Source organism: Ctenopharyngodon idella, chromosome 4 (assembly GCF_019924925.1).
Source record: "Ctenopharyngodon idella isolate HZGC_01 chromosome 4, HZGC01, whole genome shotgun sequence".
Taxonomy (NCBI): domain Eukaryota; kingdom Metazoa; phylum Chordata; class Actinopteri; order Cypriniformes; family Xenocyprididae; genus Ctenopharyngodon; species Ctenopharyngodon idella.
This window is the reverse complement of record NC_067223.1, coordinates 15,129,269-15,146,680: the sequence shown is the minus strand read 5'-3', so window position 1 is coordinate 15,146,680 and position 17,412 is coordinate 15,129,269. Positions and strand designations below refer to the sequence as shown.

Here is a 17,412-nt window from a genome sequence, read left to right as displayed (position 1 = left end):
TTGCGAATTTTGAATGAATGTTACGTCAGTACAGCTAATTAATATTCATGAGCACCCATCGCCGTTGCTGTCCATTCGTGTTTTGACGCAGGAATTGTACGTCACTGATGAAGTGGCAACGATGGAGGCTAATCCGGAATCAACAGCGAATTCACTTCTGAAAGATGGTAATCTTCTTTTAATATGATTTCTCTTTTAGATCTGATCTGTCCATTGTTTTTAGTTTAGCTAGGCAGATTGATTATCTTGATCGACACCTTTAGCTAGCACAGTAGCACACAGTATACTTGTAATGTAAGCTGATCTGCAGTCCAGGTAATGCGATCTCATGTTATGTGTTTTATAAATCCTGATCCTTTTTCTTCCAGAGTGCTATACCGATTTCCTTAAAGAGGAATTCGACGTGAAGACATACACAGCTCAAGCCATTCATCATGCTATCATTGCAGAGCAGCTGGCAAAGCTGGCAGAGGGCATCAGTCAGCTGGACAAAGAGCTGCACTGCCAGGTAAGTCACACCTGTCAGAATCAAAAGCACCAATGTTTCTATACAGATTTACATTTAATAATTTAGAAGACGCTTTTATCCAAAGCGACTTACAAATGAGAAGAACAGTAGAAGCAATCAAACCAACAATAGGGCAACAATATGCAAGTGCTGTGACTAGTCCCAGTTAGTTTATTTTTAATGGATATATAGAATAGTAAGTGTTAGTATTAACCAGTCAAGTAATGGCGAAAAAGATGCGTCTTCAGCCGTTTCTTAAAGACTCAGCTGCTCATGTTGAGTTAGGCAGGTGATTCCACCAGCAGGGACCAATACAGGTAAAGGTCTGGGAAAGTCATTTTGTGCCTCTTTGGGTTCACTTGCAGAACGCAAGCTTCTTGAGGGCACGTAAGTCTGAAGTAGTGAGTTTAGGTGTAGGTGGTGGTCCTTCATCCAGCAAGAAATGTCTGTCAGGCAGGCTAAGATGTGAGCAGCTACTGTCAGATCATCTGGCTGGAATGAGAAATAGAGTTGTGTGTCATCAGCACAACAGTGATAGGAAAAGCTATGGTTCTGAATGACAGATCTTAGTGATGTTGTGTAGATGGAGAAGAGAAGTGGTCCAAACACTGAGCCCTGAGGCACCCCAGTAGCTAGATTTGCCACTTTGACACATTAGACACCCTGTAGGACCAACCTTAGGTGTAGGGGGCGACTTAGACACCTCACCCCTCCAAGACACCCGTGAATGACCTACCTGAGAGGTAAGACTTGGAGCACTAGAGAGCAGTTCTTGGGATGCCCTTTCTCATGAGGGTTGACAGAAGGATCTGGTTGTTAACTGTGTCAAAAGCAGCAGACAGATCTAGCAAGATGATCTGTGTTAGGATCATGTCCATGAAGTTAGAAAGTGCACTAATCCTTTATAGAAATGTTCTAAGCACTGAAAAATACTAATTAGAAAATGATCATATATCTTCTTTTTGATTGCAGGTAGTGGCCAGACATGAGGATCTACTAGCTCAGGCAACGGGGATGGAGTCTCTTGAAGGTAATGTTTCACTACCTGCTTCACATTTTAACACTTCATTTTAGATCTCATCATCAGTTGGATTAAGTTCATGTAATATAAGTTTAAAAACGGAAATGGAAATTTGTGATAGTCTTTTCTTACCAATTGTGACGTACAGTAGATCCAAGGGAAACGGCTTCTGGAACAAGTAAAAATGTTGGGCGGGATTTTGTCCGTGTGGAATTGATTGGATGGTTGTGGTTCGCTATTGGTGGATCTCATGTGAGTGACAGGTTGCCCAACCCTCATGCCAGTAAACACGTCATCAGAGAAGAGAAGAGTTATTTTGATTAAAAATTATCAGGGCACATAAAAAAATAAATCTTCTATAGTAAACACTACAATGTTCCATAGAAAATAAGAATTGACAATTTTGAATTCATGGTTATTTTAAAATACATTTTTACCTGGATGTTTGCCATTTCCTAGCATTCAAATGGGCATTTCATACAAGCATATGAAAAGTTAAATTTTTAAAGTATTCCAAAAGTACATATATATATGTTGCAGTGTGTTTTCCTCTGTACACTGACTCCGTCTGTCATAGTTTGAACAAACTGGGAAGACAGAGTCACAGAGTTTATGACTTACCTATAGAGTTTATGTCTCAGCACTATAATCTGGGATACTGTGAAGTTTTTACATTAAAAATCACTTGAACACTGAATTTGAATGTGCATGCGATTTTACAGCTGTCCTCCAGGGGGATCCCTTGTCACATCACAAATTCTTGCACAGTGCACTCTATCTGAGCATGGGAATTATGAGTGTTTTTGCTTCCACACAGGTGTCTTACAAATGATGCAGACCAGAATCGCAGCTCTCCAGAGTGCTGTGGACAGGTAAATAAACCCATTAAAGGCATTAAAATGGTCTGTGTTTTCTAAAGGTGGTGCATGATAAATAGATATCAGAAAATGTCTCTGCAATTTGTGCTCTACATATTTAAAAAAAGGAAGTATGAATTAGTCAGATACTTTGTAGTATTTTATTAACCCATTTCTGATAAGCATTTCTCCCTCTTTCCATTCTAGGATAAGGACCAAAATCGTTGACCCTTACAATAAGATTGTGGCACGGACGTCCCAGCTTGCCCGCTTACAGGTGTTTTGTTTGTTTTTTTTTCCTTTAATTTTACATTTGCACTATCTGCTTCTGTCATCTCTCTATCCCTGGATATTCCAAACAGCATTCTGCAAAACTGTTATTTCTTCATTGTCCTGCTATGCAAACACTGTGCTTTTTTTCCCAATGGCTTGATTTCCATATTTATTGGCTCAACATCTGAGATAGATACAGCCCTGCCTTCACGATTGTTTGCAGTCAGATTCTGTAATACACATTGGGGGAAAAAAGAGAAATGCACACAAACAAAAAGAAAATCATTCTGGGGTAATAGATGTTTTTGCATATTGATTTGTGATTATCACATACGACAAAAGTAAATAAATAAAAACAATAATTAATTAAAAAAAACTGTTTTACCTCATTAAAAAATTCATTTAAATTAAATTCTTTCCAAATCATTTTTAAGAGCGTAATTAGTATAACATTGTAATTATTCATTCAATCTGTCATTCCTAATTAATTTGTTGTTTTCTTAGAGGAATATAAAAGGAATATTTTTTTGTGCAGTGTTTAATATTTACAATATTTATGCAGCTTTTTTACAATAACTTCACATGATGTCATCAAGAGTGAAGCTTCAAGCCTGCAGGAAATAAATCAATAAAAGTCAATCTGGGCCCAGAAAGGAAGGGTCTCTCTCACACTTTATCTGTCACACACGTGAATACCCACAGCTAGGTGAACAATAGTGTCCCGCTCGACACATCTTGTGGATTTACAGGGTCTTCGGTCCTGGTTTTTTTTATTGGCTTTGGGGAATTGTTATTAAATATGAATGAAATACAGCCACGGAAAGGTCGCTGTGGTTATGAAATGCTCCCCTTTACTCTCAAAACCTCTTTCTGCCCCTTTTCTTGTGTGGCTTTATAGAACTGTAGATATGCATTTGCATATTTGTGTTTGCTCATCAGCATAGCATTATCACAAATTCCATGATGATCCGTCAGTGGTTTGATCATTGTTTGCATGCAGCTGTCGTGAATATGTTTTTAAAGGAGACCAGGGCATGTTGTCATATTTAGTATTCCTCTGGATGTAAATTCTTTAACACTTAAAAAAAAAAAAAAAAAGTCTTTTTCACTATCTGTATTGGCACATACCTACAAAAAACCCCAAATGAATATTGATTACAGAAGTTACATCAATGTTATCGCCCAGGAAAAAAGGTTACAGTTTGTTGATCGTGGGGCAAGTTGTCACTATTGAAATTTATAAAAGAATACATTGCAATAAAAAACTAGTCTGTGTCAGAATTAGGGTTGCAAAGGGGTGGAACATTTCTGGTAAATTTCCAGAAACTTTCCAGACACTTTCCATGGGAAGTTAATCTGGGGAATTTTGTAAATATTCCAAGTTGGAAACTTAACGGGTATTAAAGGGAATTAACTGGCAATTTATACAAACTGTATCATATACAAACATAAATATTAACATTTTGTTTGGTCATAAGCAGACATACATGTAAAACTAGTGCAAATTTGAAAAAAAATATATATATTTTTGAGTAGAACTTTAATTGATTCTTTCATTAAACAACAAAAAAGCATGAATGTTGAATAAAATAAACTTTCCCTATGACTATGCATTAAATCTGGTTATTTTAACCAAGATTATGCTGTAAGATGTCCCCCCCCCCAACTACATTTAGTTCTCTGTTATAGGTTAAACTGCAAATTTCCAGTAATTCCCATTAATTCCCATTGAAAGTTTCCAACTTTAAAAATTACTGGAATTTTGCAACCCTAGTCAGATTGCAAAGGCACGCATTACTGTTATTATTGCTCATGTATTTTTCTAAAAAATAAAATGCGTGACCCCCCTACTCAATATTTTATTTTTGTATTTGACTATACAAAAATTTGCACACACAGTGTGGGACTTTGTTCATTTCATGTTGTCTTTGTGTCTGGGTCTGTCCTGTCCTTGCCTTTAGCAACAGATTTTCATTTATTTTTATTCCTCATAAGAATAAGACCAGACCTGACGATAGGGACACAGCTGAATTTTTTCCCGTTTTCCTTTTGGAATTTTTTTTTTGTCACAGCATCTGACACTGTGTCACCCCGGGACAAAGCAATCAGACTCAGACACACACAAAATAAGATGCACGTACCTTTGGGACAGTTCAGCTGCACCTTTTTACTGAAACACAAAAAAGACTGACCTCTCCGAGTCCTTCATTTGCCTGCCGTCTGCCCCAGGCATGATTGTCATACTTTACTGAACATGTGGCTTAGTTTCATGTTCTGAGCACAAATGTACTGGCTTATAAGAGTTTACTGTTAGTGCGTGTTGGCTGTTAGGGTGTGAATCAATAGCTTATTCATGCCTGTTTATAGTATTTATGTGTTTGAAATCAATTGACATTTACTGTAACTGATAGGCTATTCTAGTCCTAAAAGAACCCCGTGATAAAAGACAAAAAGGTATTAAAGCACCACTTATTCTGAGTATATTAGCAAAGATTTGTGTGAAACAAATTCTGTTATCCTACAGGTGAGTGAAATGGTCTTTAGGTCAGGTTCCTCCTTCAATTAAAATCTTTTGGTTTAAATCTTAAGTCTGTCAATCTCTTCTAATCATACTTCTTAACGAGAAACACTGTTCATCCTTCATGTCTGTGTGACAAGGGGTATTAATACCATAACAATAATAATTGTTCTCTAATACCAGGTTTTCAGTTTTATTGTACTGTAGGTACAAACTATATCATGGAAACTATAGCTACCATGGTACATTTTCACTTTATCATAATGTTGACATCATTACCATTACCTTATCATTGATATTTGCTTGTGCTGTTTATGGTAGTCCTAGAAGTCATTGCTATTTGATGAACACAGGAATGAGATGCCTTATCTTATTCTGTCTGGCAGGTGGCGTGTGACCTGTTGAGAAGGATTATTCGCATCCTGTACCTGAGCAAACGACTGCAGGGGCAACTGCAAGGGGGCAGCAGAGAGATCACTAAAGCTGCCCAGAGCCTCAACGAGCTGGGTGAGTGACCAATCACGATGAGCGTCTGCTTCGCTCATCCCTTGTGTCCTTCAAAATGTTTACTCGTGATGGAGCGCACTGCATAAGTGGCAACCTTTACCTATGTTGTCTTTATTGGATTATATCATGTCTAAGCGAGTTGGTGATACTCTTACAGTGATGGCATAGAAGAAACACTGTTGGTTTCACAAAGAACCTTTCAGTGAACAATTCTTTAAAAAAAAAAAATACTAATAATTTCTTCATGTGAAGAACATTCTAAAAATTCAAGAATCTTTTTCCATCATAAAGATCTTTTTAGGGGCTTTCACACCAGGTAGTTATAGGAACTAGCCACCAGGAAGGTCCTCTGAGGACTAAATTTTACCCAAGGGCCATTTTCCTGGTTGCATTCGCACCGCCAGTAGGAACTCTGAAATGACGTAAGCCGTCACTTATGTCCTGTCGTTCTGGATGTTGTGCGGGACTTTTATTTTGAGTACATGGCGGACTTTTATTTTGATGGTGCAGAGAACGCCAGAGCCTGAGCATACAGTGCTCCCATTCTCCTTCTTCATTAGTTTACGATCTGTTTAACAGTCCTGTCTAGTATGTTATTACAAAGTTAAACAAAGAAAGTGAATGCAGAAATACATAATACAATAATGTTGCATTGGATTTCCTCCTTAGCGTTGAGCAGTTTGAGAAGTGCCTGGACTTCGGCATTGGTCCATCTGTCTTTTTCCATGTTCATGAAGTTAGTTTGCGAGTAAATATATATAAACTCTGTTTACACTGCTTTTTAAAAACTGTGTTTTGCATGCATTCAGCCAATCAATGTACATTTGTCATTGGTACTTTTTATTGTGCTGAATTAGAACCTATTCTGGCTGTGTTCAAAGTCGCCCCCTATACCCTTAAATAGGGCACTATTTGAGGGAACAGCCATTTGTAGTGGTGTCCAAAACTAAAGCAGATGTTATCAAGTGCACTCATTCAATCCCATAATGCACTGCAACAACGAGTGTACAACCGATGTACACTCAACGGCTAGAGAATTCCCATAATGCACTGTGAGGGTCACGTTTGGCCAGAAGATGGCTCTGCAGCTGAATCATCCATGCATCATTTTTCCAAACCGGTGGACCAATGTGGGTACAACGTAATATCATACAGGTATAAATTCCTTTTTAATTTATCATTTTAATTATGGTTTATATATAGGTTCAATGACAGAGTTCAAAATAAATCTTTTAATTACTACTGGAGTTGCCAGTTAGCTAAGTGTCACATGATTATTAAACGGCAAGCACAAACTACGCAAAAGTATCGGTCCTTCTGGCGCACTCAGTGTCTGAATTCGCTCACTCGTTTTCATTCATTCATTTAAGTGAACTAGTGGACAAATGTAGGGAATAGTGAATAAGGGTATATAGGGGGCTATTTTAAAACACAACCTCTGAAGTAGGAGCTAATTTAGTCCCCCCAAGCTAAAATCGTTCCCAGTTCCTGCGGTGCGAACATGCCAAAAAGCGAGTACTTCCACCAATAGTTTTAGGAACTACAAAAGCCTGTGGAATGGGAAGGTTCCATGGAAGTTAAAGGTTCTTCATGTAACCACAGATGCCAATAAAGAGCCTTTATTTTAAGAGTGTAACTTTTATGTCTGAAGGCATGGCTGTTTTTCAAAGAGGATTTAGATGTCTGAGCATTTGGCTATGTTGCATTTAGTGTTTCTGTTTTTAGGCCACTAATGGTAATTATTCAAGTGCTATGGCGTCCTCCACTGTCGGGTAAATGGGATCAGTACAATCTTGTACTATTTCCAGGTCAGCCCTGTTCTTGTGTCCTAAATGTTTTGCTGAGTTTGCAACGCAGGTGCTAGGACTGTCTAAAATCTGGTTCTGGAATTGTCTGACCTGTTTTGGAGAGACTGTAGGTTGTTTCATTTAAAACCCCTCTTGATTAACGTCTGACCCGAATAGCGTTTACAAGTTACTTTAGTTCCAATTGTCACCAGAGTACATTATAGTAATCTCATAAAGCTTAAAGTTGACAGGAAATCAAAAGTGACCCCATTTAAATTTTAATCCATGTTCCAGGTTGTATTGGTGACTTCACTCCTCATCCCCTCTCTTGTCATATAGAGAGCACCTTTCATGATCCAATCAATTCCCGTTGCATCAAATTAACGCCTGTCTGACAGTTTTTTTCCATGTGGCATATCCTGTTTCACTAGAAATTTCAGAAGTAAATTGAGTTGAGACAGTGTTTCATGTTGACTTTGAGGGTGTTGAATTGATTGTTTTCATGTAATTTTAGAACACTGCCATATTGTCTGGAATTCATGCGGTTTTGAGCATTATCTGAAATGTAAAACTTATTTTCAGTCCTGGGTTTAATGGCTGTAATATCAGATTCATGTTGACTCATACTCTATTGACCTTTTGTTTGTACATTTGCCTAGATGTCATAAGGACAGATAAATAGCGCAATGCAAAACGAGCGTGCTCTTAGTAAACACATGTCTTCATTATTAAGGCACAGGCCCTGTGGGAAAGATTCCAGTGAAGATCAGCAAGGTACTTTTTTCCCGGTTTCTATTTGCATATTCTTTTCAAATGAAGCTAAATCAATGCAGGTGAACAGTAGTTTCCCATTGCGCATACGGAGGGCATGCTGATTTTGGCATTTACCGCAGCCGTAATTTTATGCTGTGGCCACCAACAGAAAGTATTTCTGTCTCTGTTGTACTCCTACACATATAAGCTCTCTTCTGAAACTTAGTGAGCTGCCTAGCTAGACAGCATTTTGAAACATTAGAGGCCCACTTCCAATGTGAACGCTGGCTGCCTTCTAAGATACCTCATTTTAGCCAAATTTTAAGGCATCATTGCATCGTTCTTTTGCGGAAGTCTTGAAATGCGCTGTGACACAATGTTCATGACACAATATGATTCTGTAATATGTTTTCTCCTTCCATTGAATTATTTATCATGTCAAAGTGAGGGTCATATTTGGATTCGTCTCACCCAGCTAATGGATTACAAGAGACATCTTTGCATTAGCGTCACCGTCCAAGATGAGACAATTAGACTGCTCTAACAGCACCTGTCCTTTTTTTTTTTTTCTCAGGATGCTCAGCTTTTATGCCATCCCTCCACCCCCTCAAGGTATAACATGAACAGCCAAGGTCTGATTTGATATCATTATCTGTATGTGCAGCTCTCTGTGGCTCTCTGGCATCCAGCGTAGAAAGCTGTCTAACAAATCTCCCATTAGGCAACCTGCCTTACACTGGTAGAGAAGCTTTTTGTCTATAGGTTTTGACAGAATGTTTTACGGTACGTGCTAGATTACCGTCATCTTTTTTTTCCAAATACAGCAGGATGCAGCCCTGAAACTGTAGAAGCAATTAAAATGATTTCTTTGTTTTGAAGTCTGTCTCTGTCTAGTGCACTCTGTCCTCAGATGGTGTTACAAGAAATCTGACGAGGTGCAGTTGGACAGTGATTGAGAGTTTATAAAGCTGCTGATAGCATCATGTTATTGGATTGTAAACAAGACGATCAATAAATGATAATGGACCCTTAAAGGTTTAATTGACAAATCGCTTTCCTGTTTACCATGTGGCATAACTGTGTAAGACGTTAGCTGAGACATCATTGTGTTCCAGTGTAGGTTTGGTCGGATGGGCAGCATATACCATGCAATAGTAGGGTAGAGAACTATACTGTGATGTATATCCTGATACACCCTAGGCCAGTATCTTCTCTAGGCATTTCTTTACCATAGTGACCAATATGGCATGAATTCAAAACACTCAATTTTTCTTTCATATTACTCTTTAACTTCGTAGGATGTTGGTTATTTTCTTACGGAGTCCACAAAACATATGTCTGAATCAACCTTGAATTATAGTGCTCCTCCTAACACAATAATGACAGCACACTTAGTAACATGATTTATGAATCCTTTCCCAGCGATGTAAGGGACGGATGGACGGCCAGATGGATTGATGAACAGTTGAAGGAGAACTCTAAATGGCTTAAAGTGAAGGATTGATTAGGACAATGGAGGGAGGTGAAGGTGTTTTGATTGGTGGAAGGCATGTGTGTGACGGCTGTCAGCCGTAATGAGATGATTGGAGTTGAATGAGTGAATGAATAAAGCATTTATGTAGCACTTTTCTTATGTACTTATGTACACCCAAAGCTCTTTACAATCATCACATGGGATCACATTGGCAAACTGAAGGAATGATGCTGTTGAGGACAGATAAATGTCAAGAGCTGAGAACTGACAGTAAGAAGTGAGAACTGTGTGCTGCAATCTGTTATGGAAATGGTTATTTTTCTACATCTGAGTAAATGCACTCACGTGAGCCACGTTGTTACCTTATATATTGAAATAATATTGTATATTAAAGGGATTTGATTCTGTTTGTTTCTTTTACAACACCCGAACTGCACCTGTCTGTCAAATGGAGATGTGTCAATCACAGGACTTTGGACTCAGTGACTCGCTCCTCTGGGAATATATGAGTGGCATGTGGCTGTCACGATCAGTGTAGCGAGGTAAGAGGAATAGATTGGGTGAATGAAAGCAGACAGTGGAGAGGATGCTCCAATTAGACACATTTTAAAGACAAAGCGGTGAAACAATCCTCTTTGTGGTTTGATTACAGTCTGTGGATACAGAGGCCAGCAGAGGGAACATGTGCCTCTTGGATGCTGCTCAAAGTTTGATCCTTATTTCTAGGGGCGTTTAGTTTGTTGTTGGTGTTATGTAAAACAAAACAAAAGAGCTAACCAGGTTAATGATGTCTAAATCAAGATACATGTAATAGTAGCAATACCAGGCAGTTCAATATTCTTAACCTCTTTTTATTGGCATTAACAATGAAACAGTACCTTGCATTAGTGCTAATGTGACTTTGGATGTTTTCAGGCCCTGAACACGACTTGTAAGCAGAGTCGTTCCAGTTTTGGCAGCCCTTTTTTACTGGCAAGGGGCCCATATTCTCAACATGCCTCTCAGAAATGTCTATACAGCTTGTTTACAGCTAAAACAATAAAGCCTTCATTCATGAGGCAACCCTAAATCTTAGGTCAACTCATCACAGGGCAACAGCTCCACAGGCTGCTGTATTATCTGTTGCATATGATGATACGATTGGCACAAAGAGTCCTTTGGAGTTGTCTGGGAGTGCATTTAAGCTAAAAGTTGATATTGATATTGAAGCACAGGGCCCCAAGATAGTTGGGTCTTGGGTACAGCGGTTTGGACAGATTTGACACTGCAGGTTTTACTACAGTTGCTCACTGTTTTGAGAGACCTGTAACTCCATTAAAGACATGCATCAATCATGCACGTCAACTGCTACTTGCTCTTGTTCAGCGCAGTGTTTGAGCTCTAAATATGGATCAGCTATCCTGGCTTTCTGACCTGTAATCTATAGATAAACTCAAGAACAGTCACTTTATGATATACGCTGAACGTAAAAATCTTTAAGTGCTTGAAAAAGCTGTTTAATCTGATAAAGTATATTAGGAATTAGGGGCTCTATGATGGAGTCATATGTCATTATTGACACCCTTGAGATATTTTCGCCTCTGTTTGCGTGACATCACAAAGTTTTTATTAGTCCCAGCACCGCTAGATCACACTATAAGCAAGCTATCATCCAATACTATTACCCATTCCTGAATTTGAGCATGTCAACCCAATTGAGAATTAATTTGCATCTCAGAACTGCATTTTATTTAATTTCTGGTGTGCAATGGTATGACTTTGCCCCTAACACAGATCAGTGTGACCTTTCATTACTGCAGTGCAAGGGGTGATTATTTTTCCTAGCCTGCCAAAAGATACATTTATCACCCTCTAATCCAGTTTAACCTATAATCAAACGCCATCAGCTCAATGGGTCTCATAAGGTCAAGTATTTAAAGTCAACACCTTTTCATTTCACACTCCCCAACCACTTCATACCCCAGCAGCTTTATTTGACAATATGCTGTGTACCACCTCCCTCATCCCTATAAAAAGATGTGATTTTTATGCCAACTGGCCATGCGAGTGATTTTGAAAGGAAGCAGACCTTGCTTTGAAAGTCCACCCTGTGACTTGTTGACCTGAGTAGTAATATAGCTATCTTGTTCCTTTTATTGCAGGGTAGAGGGCAGATAGTAGATATCCACTTAATGAAACCCTTAGTTTGAATTCTTAAAATTGTTTGTTATATTTTCCATGTGTTAAAATTGGCGTGGTGGAAGGAGAACAGACATAAAACCTCTTTCTCTACAGAGTGAAAAAGAGTCTTTACTCCTGAAATGTGGACCATTGTTATCACAAAGCAGTTGCGTAGGGTTCATCATAACAAAAAAATCTCTTCAGCTGTTTTTTGGGGTATTTAATGCAAATGAACAAACCCAGGAAAATCAGTTTCTACTTCTTTACATTTATGGTTTATACTTATGTATGTATGTACAATCTCTAGAACCACTTCAATAAAGCACATGCAGTATTTACACTACCATCTATGACATCTACAATAGTCACCATTACAATAAATAATAATAAATTATTCCTCTTGAGGTACTGTACAGTTAATACACTTAAGTTCTTTACTGCTTTGGATTAGTGGTTTCCCTTTTTAATGATTCTTTACCTGATGAGGATATTTGCCTAAAATTGGCCCAGTAGCTCATTCCACATCCTCTGATGAGAGGCATTTTTGCCTGACCTCTGTCTCCTCGAAAGTCACCTTTTTGTTCCTTTTTGGGTCAATCCATGAGTTGTGGATGACCACATTATTAGGCATAGGGTCAGCCTCTACAACTGACACAACACGCTTCTTCATTTTACTCTTTAGAACCTTTTGGAATTTCTGTCGAGTGAAGGCATAGAGCAGTGGGTGAAAAATGGTGGTTCCATAAGCCATGACCAGGAAGCCCAGTCTGAGACGCACAGTGACGTTGCTCGGCTTTGCACTCAGGATAAATGTGTTGAGCACGGTGATGGGTGTCCAGCAAAGCAGGAAGGTGGAGATGATGAGAAGTGACATGCGAAAAACCCTCTTTTGCCGTTCACGGCGTTCCCTGTGCCGTTTGACCGCCCTGCGGAGGGCTATGATCACAGACACAGAGGTACGCATACCCAATGGTGGATTCCTGCCTGCACTGCTCTGCGAGGCGTCGGTGGACTCTGGCTGAGTGGAAGTCATGGAGATGGTCTTTTTCTTTCTTGGTTTCTTCTTGGGCGCCGAATGGAAACGTGTGCCAATGCGGATGTTGAGTGCCTGCAGAATCTTGTAGTAAGTAACCAGCATGACCACAGCAGTGAAGAAGAAGATTGGGATCTGTGCCAGCAGGTGATAGTACAGTCCCAATTCAGTGTAGTTTTGGTTTGAAGGATCTTCCCCCTCTGTCTGATTCCTTTCGTTACCTGCCTGGCTAAAGAAACCCTCTTCTATGAAGGGTACCAGGAAGCTGAGAAATGATAAAGCCCAAATGGACCCTAACAGGGCCACTGCGCGTCCCATTGTGAGAACTCGATTTGCAGGCCGAACTGAGATATCATAGCGGTCTAGTGTGATGGCCAGGACATTGGCAGCAGTAGCGACGCTAGCAAAGGACACACAAGCCTCGTGGAAGCAGCAAATGAGTGTATTATTGCCCTCTAGTGGCAATAGCACCACCACAATTGTAAGTGGGATGCAACCCACACATACTAGCACGTCCAGCACATGAAGGTTCATGGTTACAATGTTGCTGACAGAGCTCACCAGGTTTGACTTCATACAATAGAGAGCCAGAACAGTCAGGTTGCTACTGAGACCCAGCACAATCTCCAACATGAGGAAACCTGTTAGAGACACCTGGAAGCTGACAGGTTTAGGAGTGTCCATTTCGAAGTCGAGAGATTCAACGTTATCGAGGACAGTGACGTTGCTCATGATGGCCTGGAATCCCAGCACAGGAGGGGTATGCATTCTCCTACACATGCAAAAAATTAAAGTGGCTGTTTTAACATGTCTGTTGGGTAATACAGCAAGCTTTTACCAGAAATTAACTGTTGTTTAGATGCTACAGGTTTGTCTGAGAAGCATTTCTATGGCATGCTACTGACTGTTAACACCAGAACTGTTTAGCTTCTAAAGTACGACTTACCCAAATTCTAGCTAACAAGAATGTAAATGGACCACAATTAAGAAAGAACCTAAAAAGGATGAAACATTTAAATGCAATACATGTGCACATAAAAGATGTGCATAGACTAACAAAACTCACCCCTCCCTTGTGTTGACTGTCCTTGTTAGGAGCTTGTGTAGCAAATGCAACCAAAGCGCTGATGTGTTGGCAGGATGTCATAGACGCCAACCATACTCCAACGCCTCTTTATCTCAGCAGTGTCCTTTGCTCCTTCAACGCCATTCTGTTATGTACCTGCTCCGCTGTGGGCTTGCTTTTTTTAGTTTTTCTGAAAGAAGTGATTTCAAACGAGCTCAGCAAAGGCTGTCATCAGCCCAAGCATGACACAGACCGAACAAGTGATGACACCCCGGTTTCCTCAAACACCTCTCTGTAGGGTTGATTTAAACGCAGTCCAAACAGCTCACACCTCATTCCCTCGCATCCTCAGATTTCTGTGGGAGGATGTGGGAGATGGAAACACACTCTGCTCTTCCTTTTTTTCAGAGCGTGGGAAGGGTTTGTGCATTGTAATATCCACGTGGTCTTGACATGAAAGCTGTGTTGTATTCAGGCTTGTCTTTAGCCTTTTGTCCTTTGTATTGGCCGAACTGATTTTGAAGAACTGATCAGGGACAGCACCATGTCCCATCCTCAGTGATTATTCCAAGACTTTGTGAACCACAAGCAGAATTGCATCTCCCTCAGTGTGACAGGTTAGGACTGGCATTCTCTCCTCACCATATAACAAAAGTCGCACCGTCTCCCTGCAGAGTCCACTGCCCCTTGTATTCCACCTGAGTAAATCACACCTCCACTTGCTGTGCCAGAGTACAGCTCCAGGAGACCAGTCAGGTAGACAGCGGTTCACAGTAATCACAACAAGGTCACAGGTTTCCAGAGGGAAGGAGGTAGTCAAGCCAGTGCACGGTGTGTCATATATTTACCCTCTCTTTTTCACAGTGTTCATGTGGGACACCGGAACAGCAGCTCCATCCTCCGTAGTTTCACTCTCTGGCTGCTGGTAGGTGCAAAGAAAATGAGTTAGAATTATTTCTACCCGAGTCATAAATGACCTTGAAAATCTCTACAGGATAGTGGCATCTCCTTAGCATTCATATGAACCATTTTACGGTAACTCTTGTTCTATTATAAAACGTGCATTGCAAATGTAATGGAGAGACCTTTTAGTGATTGTACACCCTTCCAATTGCCTTTTTAAGGTTTAACCCCAGTCAAAGTCAACTTTTTGTCTTTGAAGGTGTCTCTGGTGCAATAAGTTAGTTAAAAAGCTTTAAGCCCAATAGAAACTCATTAAACTAATGTTCCTTTGCAATAATGGACTCCCACTGTGACTGTGAGTGGTTGTTTGCAGAGCAAGTTGCAGTACTCCCACACCATGCGTACAAGGGCTATACTCCATATATGTAGAGCAGAATACTCATACATCTCCAAGCATCTCTCTTGCTCTCTTTTTTTTTTTCCTGAGCTAGAAGGCAGCTTTCAGCACTAGACAGAAGCAGTAATAGCGATACATCATCTTCCCTTTAAGAGGATAATGGGTTAGATGGGTTTCGATTGCTCAGTTTTGCTCTTTCCACATACATTAATTGAGTTAAGTGTGTCAGTTACTGTGTTGGAACCACATAAAAAACAGCATGCATCTTTTTTCCCACAATGCAAGTGTCAGCACAGTTTTTTTTTTTTTTTTCCTAAACAGTTGTTAAATCAATGCATCTTCCTGTCCACACTACAGAAGTTAACTTCTCTGAATTTAAAGCATACTGTCATGTAAATTTGCTCACTCTTGGTCTCAACCCTGCACAGTATTTCCTGTATTTAAAAAGAAAAAGTTGTCAGCTTTATACCGATATTTACAGTTATGGCTTGTATGAAATGGCATGCATTCCCCTTAGCAGATGCTCTAGTTGTGAGAGTACAGAAACCTGAAGCTTTTTACCTCTTGTTGCTGCCATAAGAGCGAGTGACCTGGTAGCCCATATATCTCCCAGTTTGAGTAGAGCCATGCCAGGACGAGTGATAAAGGACATGCTTGTCTGAAGGGATGAGTCTGCCTGTCTTCCTCTATCTGCCTTTCTCTAAGCACTCCCTCGCCTGTCAAGGGGGGCAGGGAAGTCAGATGTTGTAGGATGTAGTGCCATGCATCTTGCTTAGAGATCTGCTCCTCTCCTCCTCCCTTGTTCCTTTCCTCTCAGTCTTTCTCTCTCTTACCATCCCTACACTCAGCGCTTTCAAAATGCCCTACCTACTCATTTCTCTCCTCCTCCTCTTCTCTCTCTCTCTCTCTCTCTCTTCCCTCCTACCTCCCCTCATCACTCTCGCTTTCCCTCCCCCTTCCTCCCTTTCTCTGCTGTGGTTTATAACACTTCTATGGTTCCCGGTTAGTCTCATGTAATAGTTGTAACCCTTTGTTGCCCTGTTGCTTAAATAGGGCTTACACCAACAGGTGAATTTTACTTTCTTTATTGACACAGAGTATTGTCACAAAATTACACTGTTTTGCTCTCTTCCTAACTTTTTATTTTTGTTCCTAAATTGTTCATACATCCACAGTTTAGAAGCGAGTAAATAAGAAAACAATGTAATAGCCCTCAGCAAGGATGAGTGAGTCCATCTGAGTCTTCATAATGCACACATGACAAACCTTGCATGAAGCGTGATTTAGGTTCAGTCTTTTTTGCTGTACATGTGTGGGCGTGTTGGTGCACACTGATATGAAGAAAAGGAATGGGCTAATTATGGAACATCACTTTTTTTTTTTTCACCAAATTAAAACTCTATTAATGTAAATCACAAAAAAGCCTTCAAATTTCCAAGCCGAACATACTCCTAAATATTCAAGGTGGGCATTAATATTTAAACCTTTTATTCAGACCCTGTCCCAAGAGAGTTCTCAGTAGATACCTAAGCTTGAGAGAGAGAATGTGTGTTTATATTTTCTATATTTTTAGACAATTCCTCGAGCTAGTGCCCCAAAGCACTATTTCCCTCGATTTCAAAAGCTGACGTCTCATTTGACATGTCTAGTGTCTGTCAGTAATGACCACTCTCTTTGTCGTTATCTCTCTCTTGTTGTATAAACTGCCCTATTGAGTGTGTTTGTGTGATTCTAGCTTGATAATGCTGCTGTGACTGATGCTCATTGAGTGGAAGCAGAACTCCAGAAGCCCTGGGTGAATTAACTTGTGCTTAGCAACCGCAGGTTCCAGGAGCGGAAGGTAAGACGCCAGGTGCCAGCTCACTGGGAGAGGCGTGAGGGATGAGGAGTTGTGTAAAATCTACACCTCTGCTCCCTAGAGCAACCTCCTAGAATCAAGTGAGCCCAATGGGTCTCTGGCAGGACCCTCTGGGATGCCGCCTTGCAGTTTGCCGCTTCTTATCTGGCTGAATCCCTTCCATATGTTTGGGGTCCTACCACCACTCCTCAAAATGTATGCATTTAAAGCATAAGCCATTTATTAATTTTCTTTTTTGGGTTAACTATCCATTTTATATAGACTTTGATGAGTGGATATAGGTATTTTGAGAACAGC

At 40.1% G+C, this 17,412-nt stretch overlaps 2 protein-coding genes across 2 annotated transcripts in view; one reads left to right on the top strand and one right to left on the bottom strand.

Moving 5' to 3' along the window:
* Positions 1-47: 47 nt before the first annotated feature.
* cog5 (component of oligomeric golgi complex 5) overlaps positions 48-17,412 on the top strand; it is a 74,672-nt gene continuing 57,307 nt past the window's right edge. Inside the window, exons 1-6 of the mRNA XM_051892461.1 lie at positions 48-167; positions 369-508; positions 1,481-1,538; positions 2,347-2,401; positions 2,594-2,663; positions 5,564-5,684. Coding sequence (XP_051748421.1) covers positions 122-167; positions 369-508; positions 1,481-1,538; positions 2,347-2,401; positions 2,594-2,663; positions 5,564-5,684 — 490 coding nt within the window. The 5' untranslated portion in view covers positions 48-121. The remainder of the gene's footprint in view (positions 168-368; positions 509-1,480; positions 1,539-2,346; positions 2,402-2,593; positions 2,664-5,563; positions 5,685-17,412) is intronic.
* gpr22a (G protein-coupled receptor 22a) lies at positions 12,064-16,126 on the bottom strand. Its single transcript, XM_051892464.1, is given in 4 exon segments — positions 12,064-13,663; positions 13,958-14,004; positions 14,007-14,879; positions 15,819-16,126. Coding segments are annotated over 3 exon segments (1,383 nt in total). The 5' UTR covers positions 14,052-14,879; positions 15,819-16,126; the 3' UTR covers positions 12,064-12,372.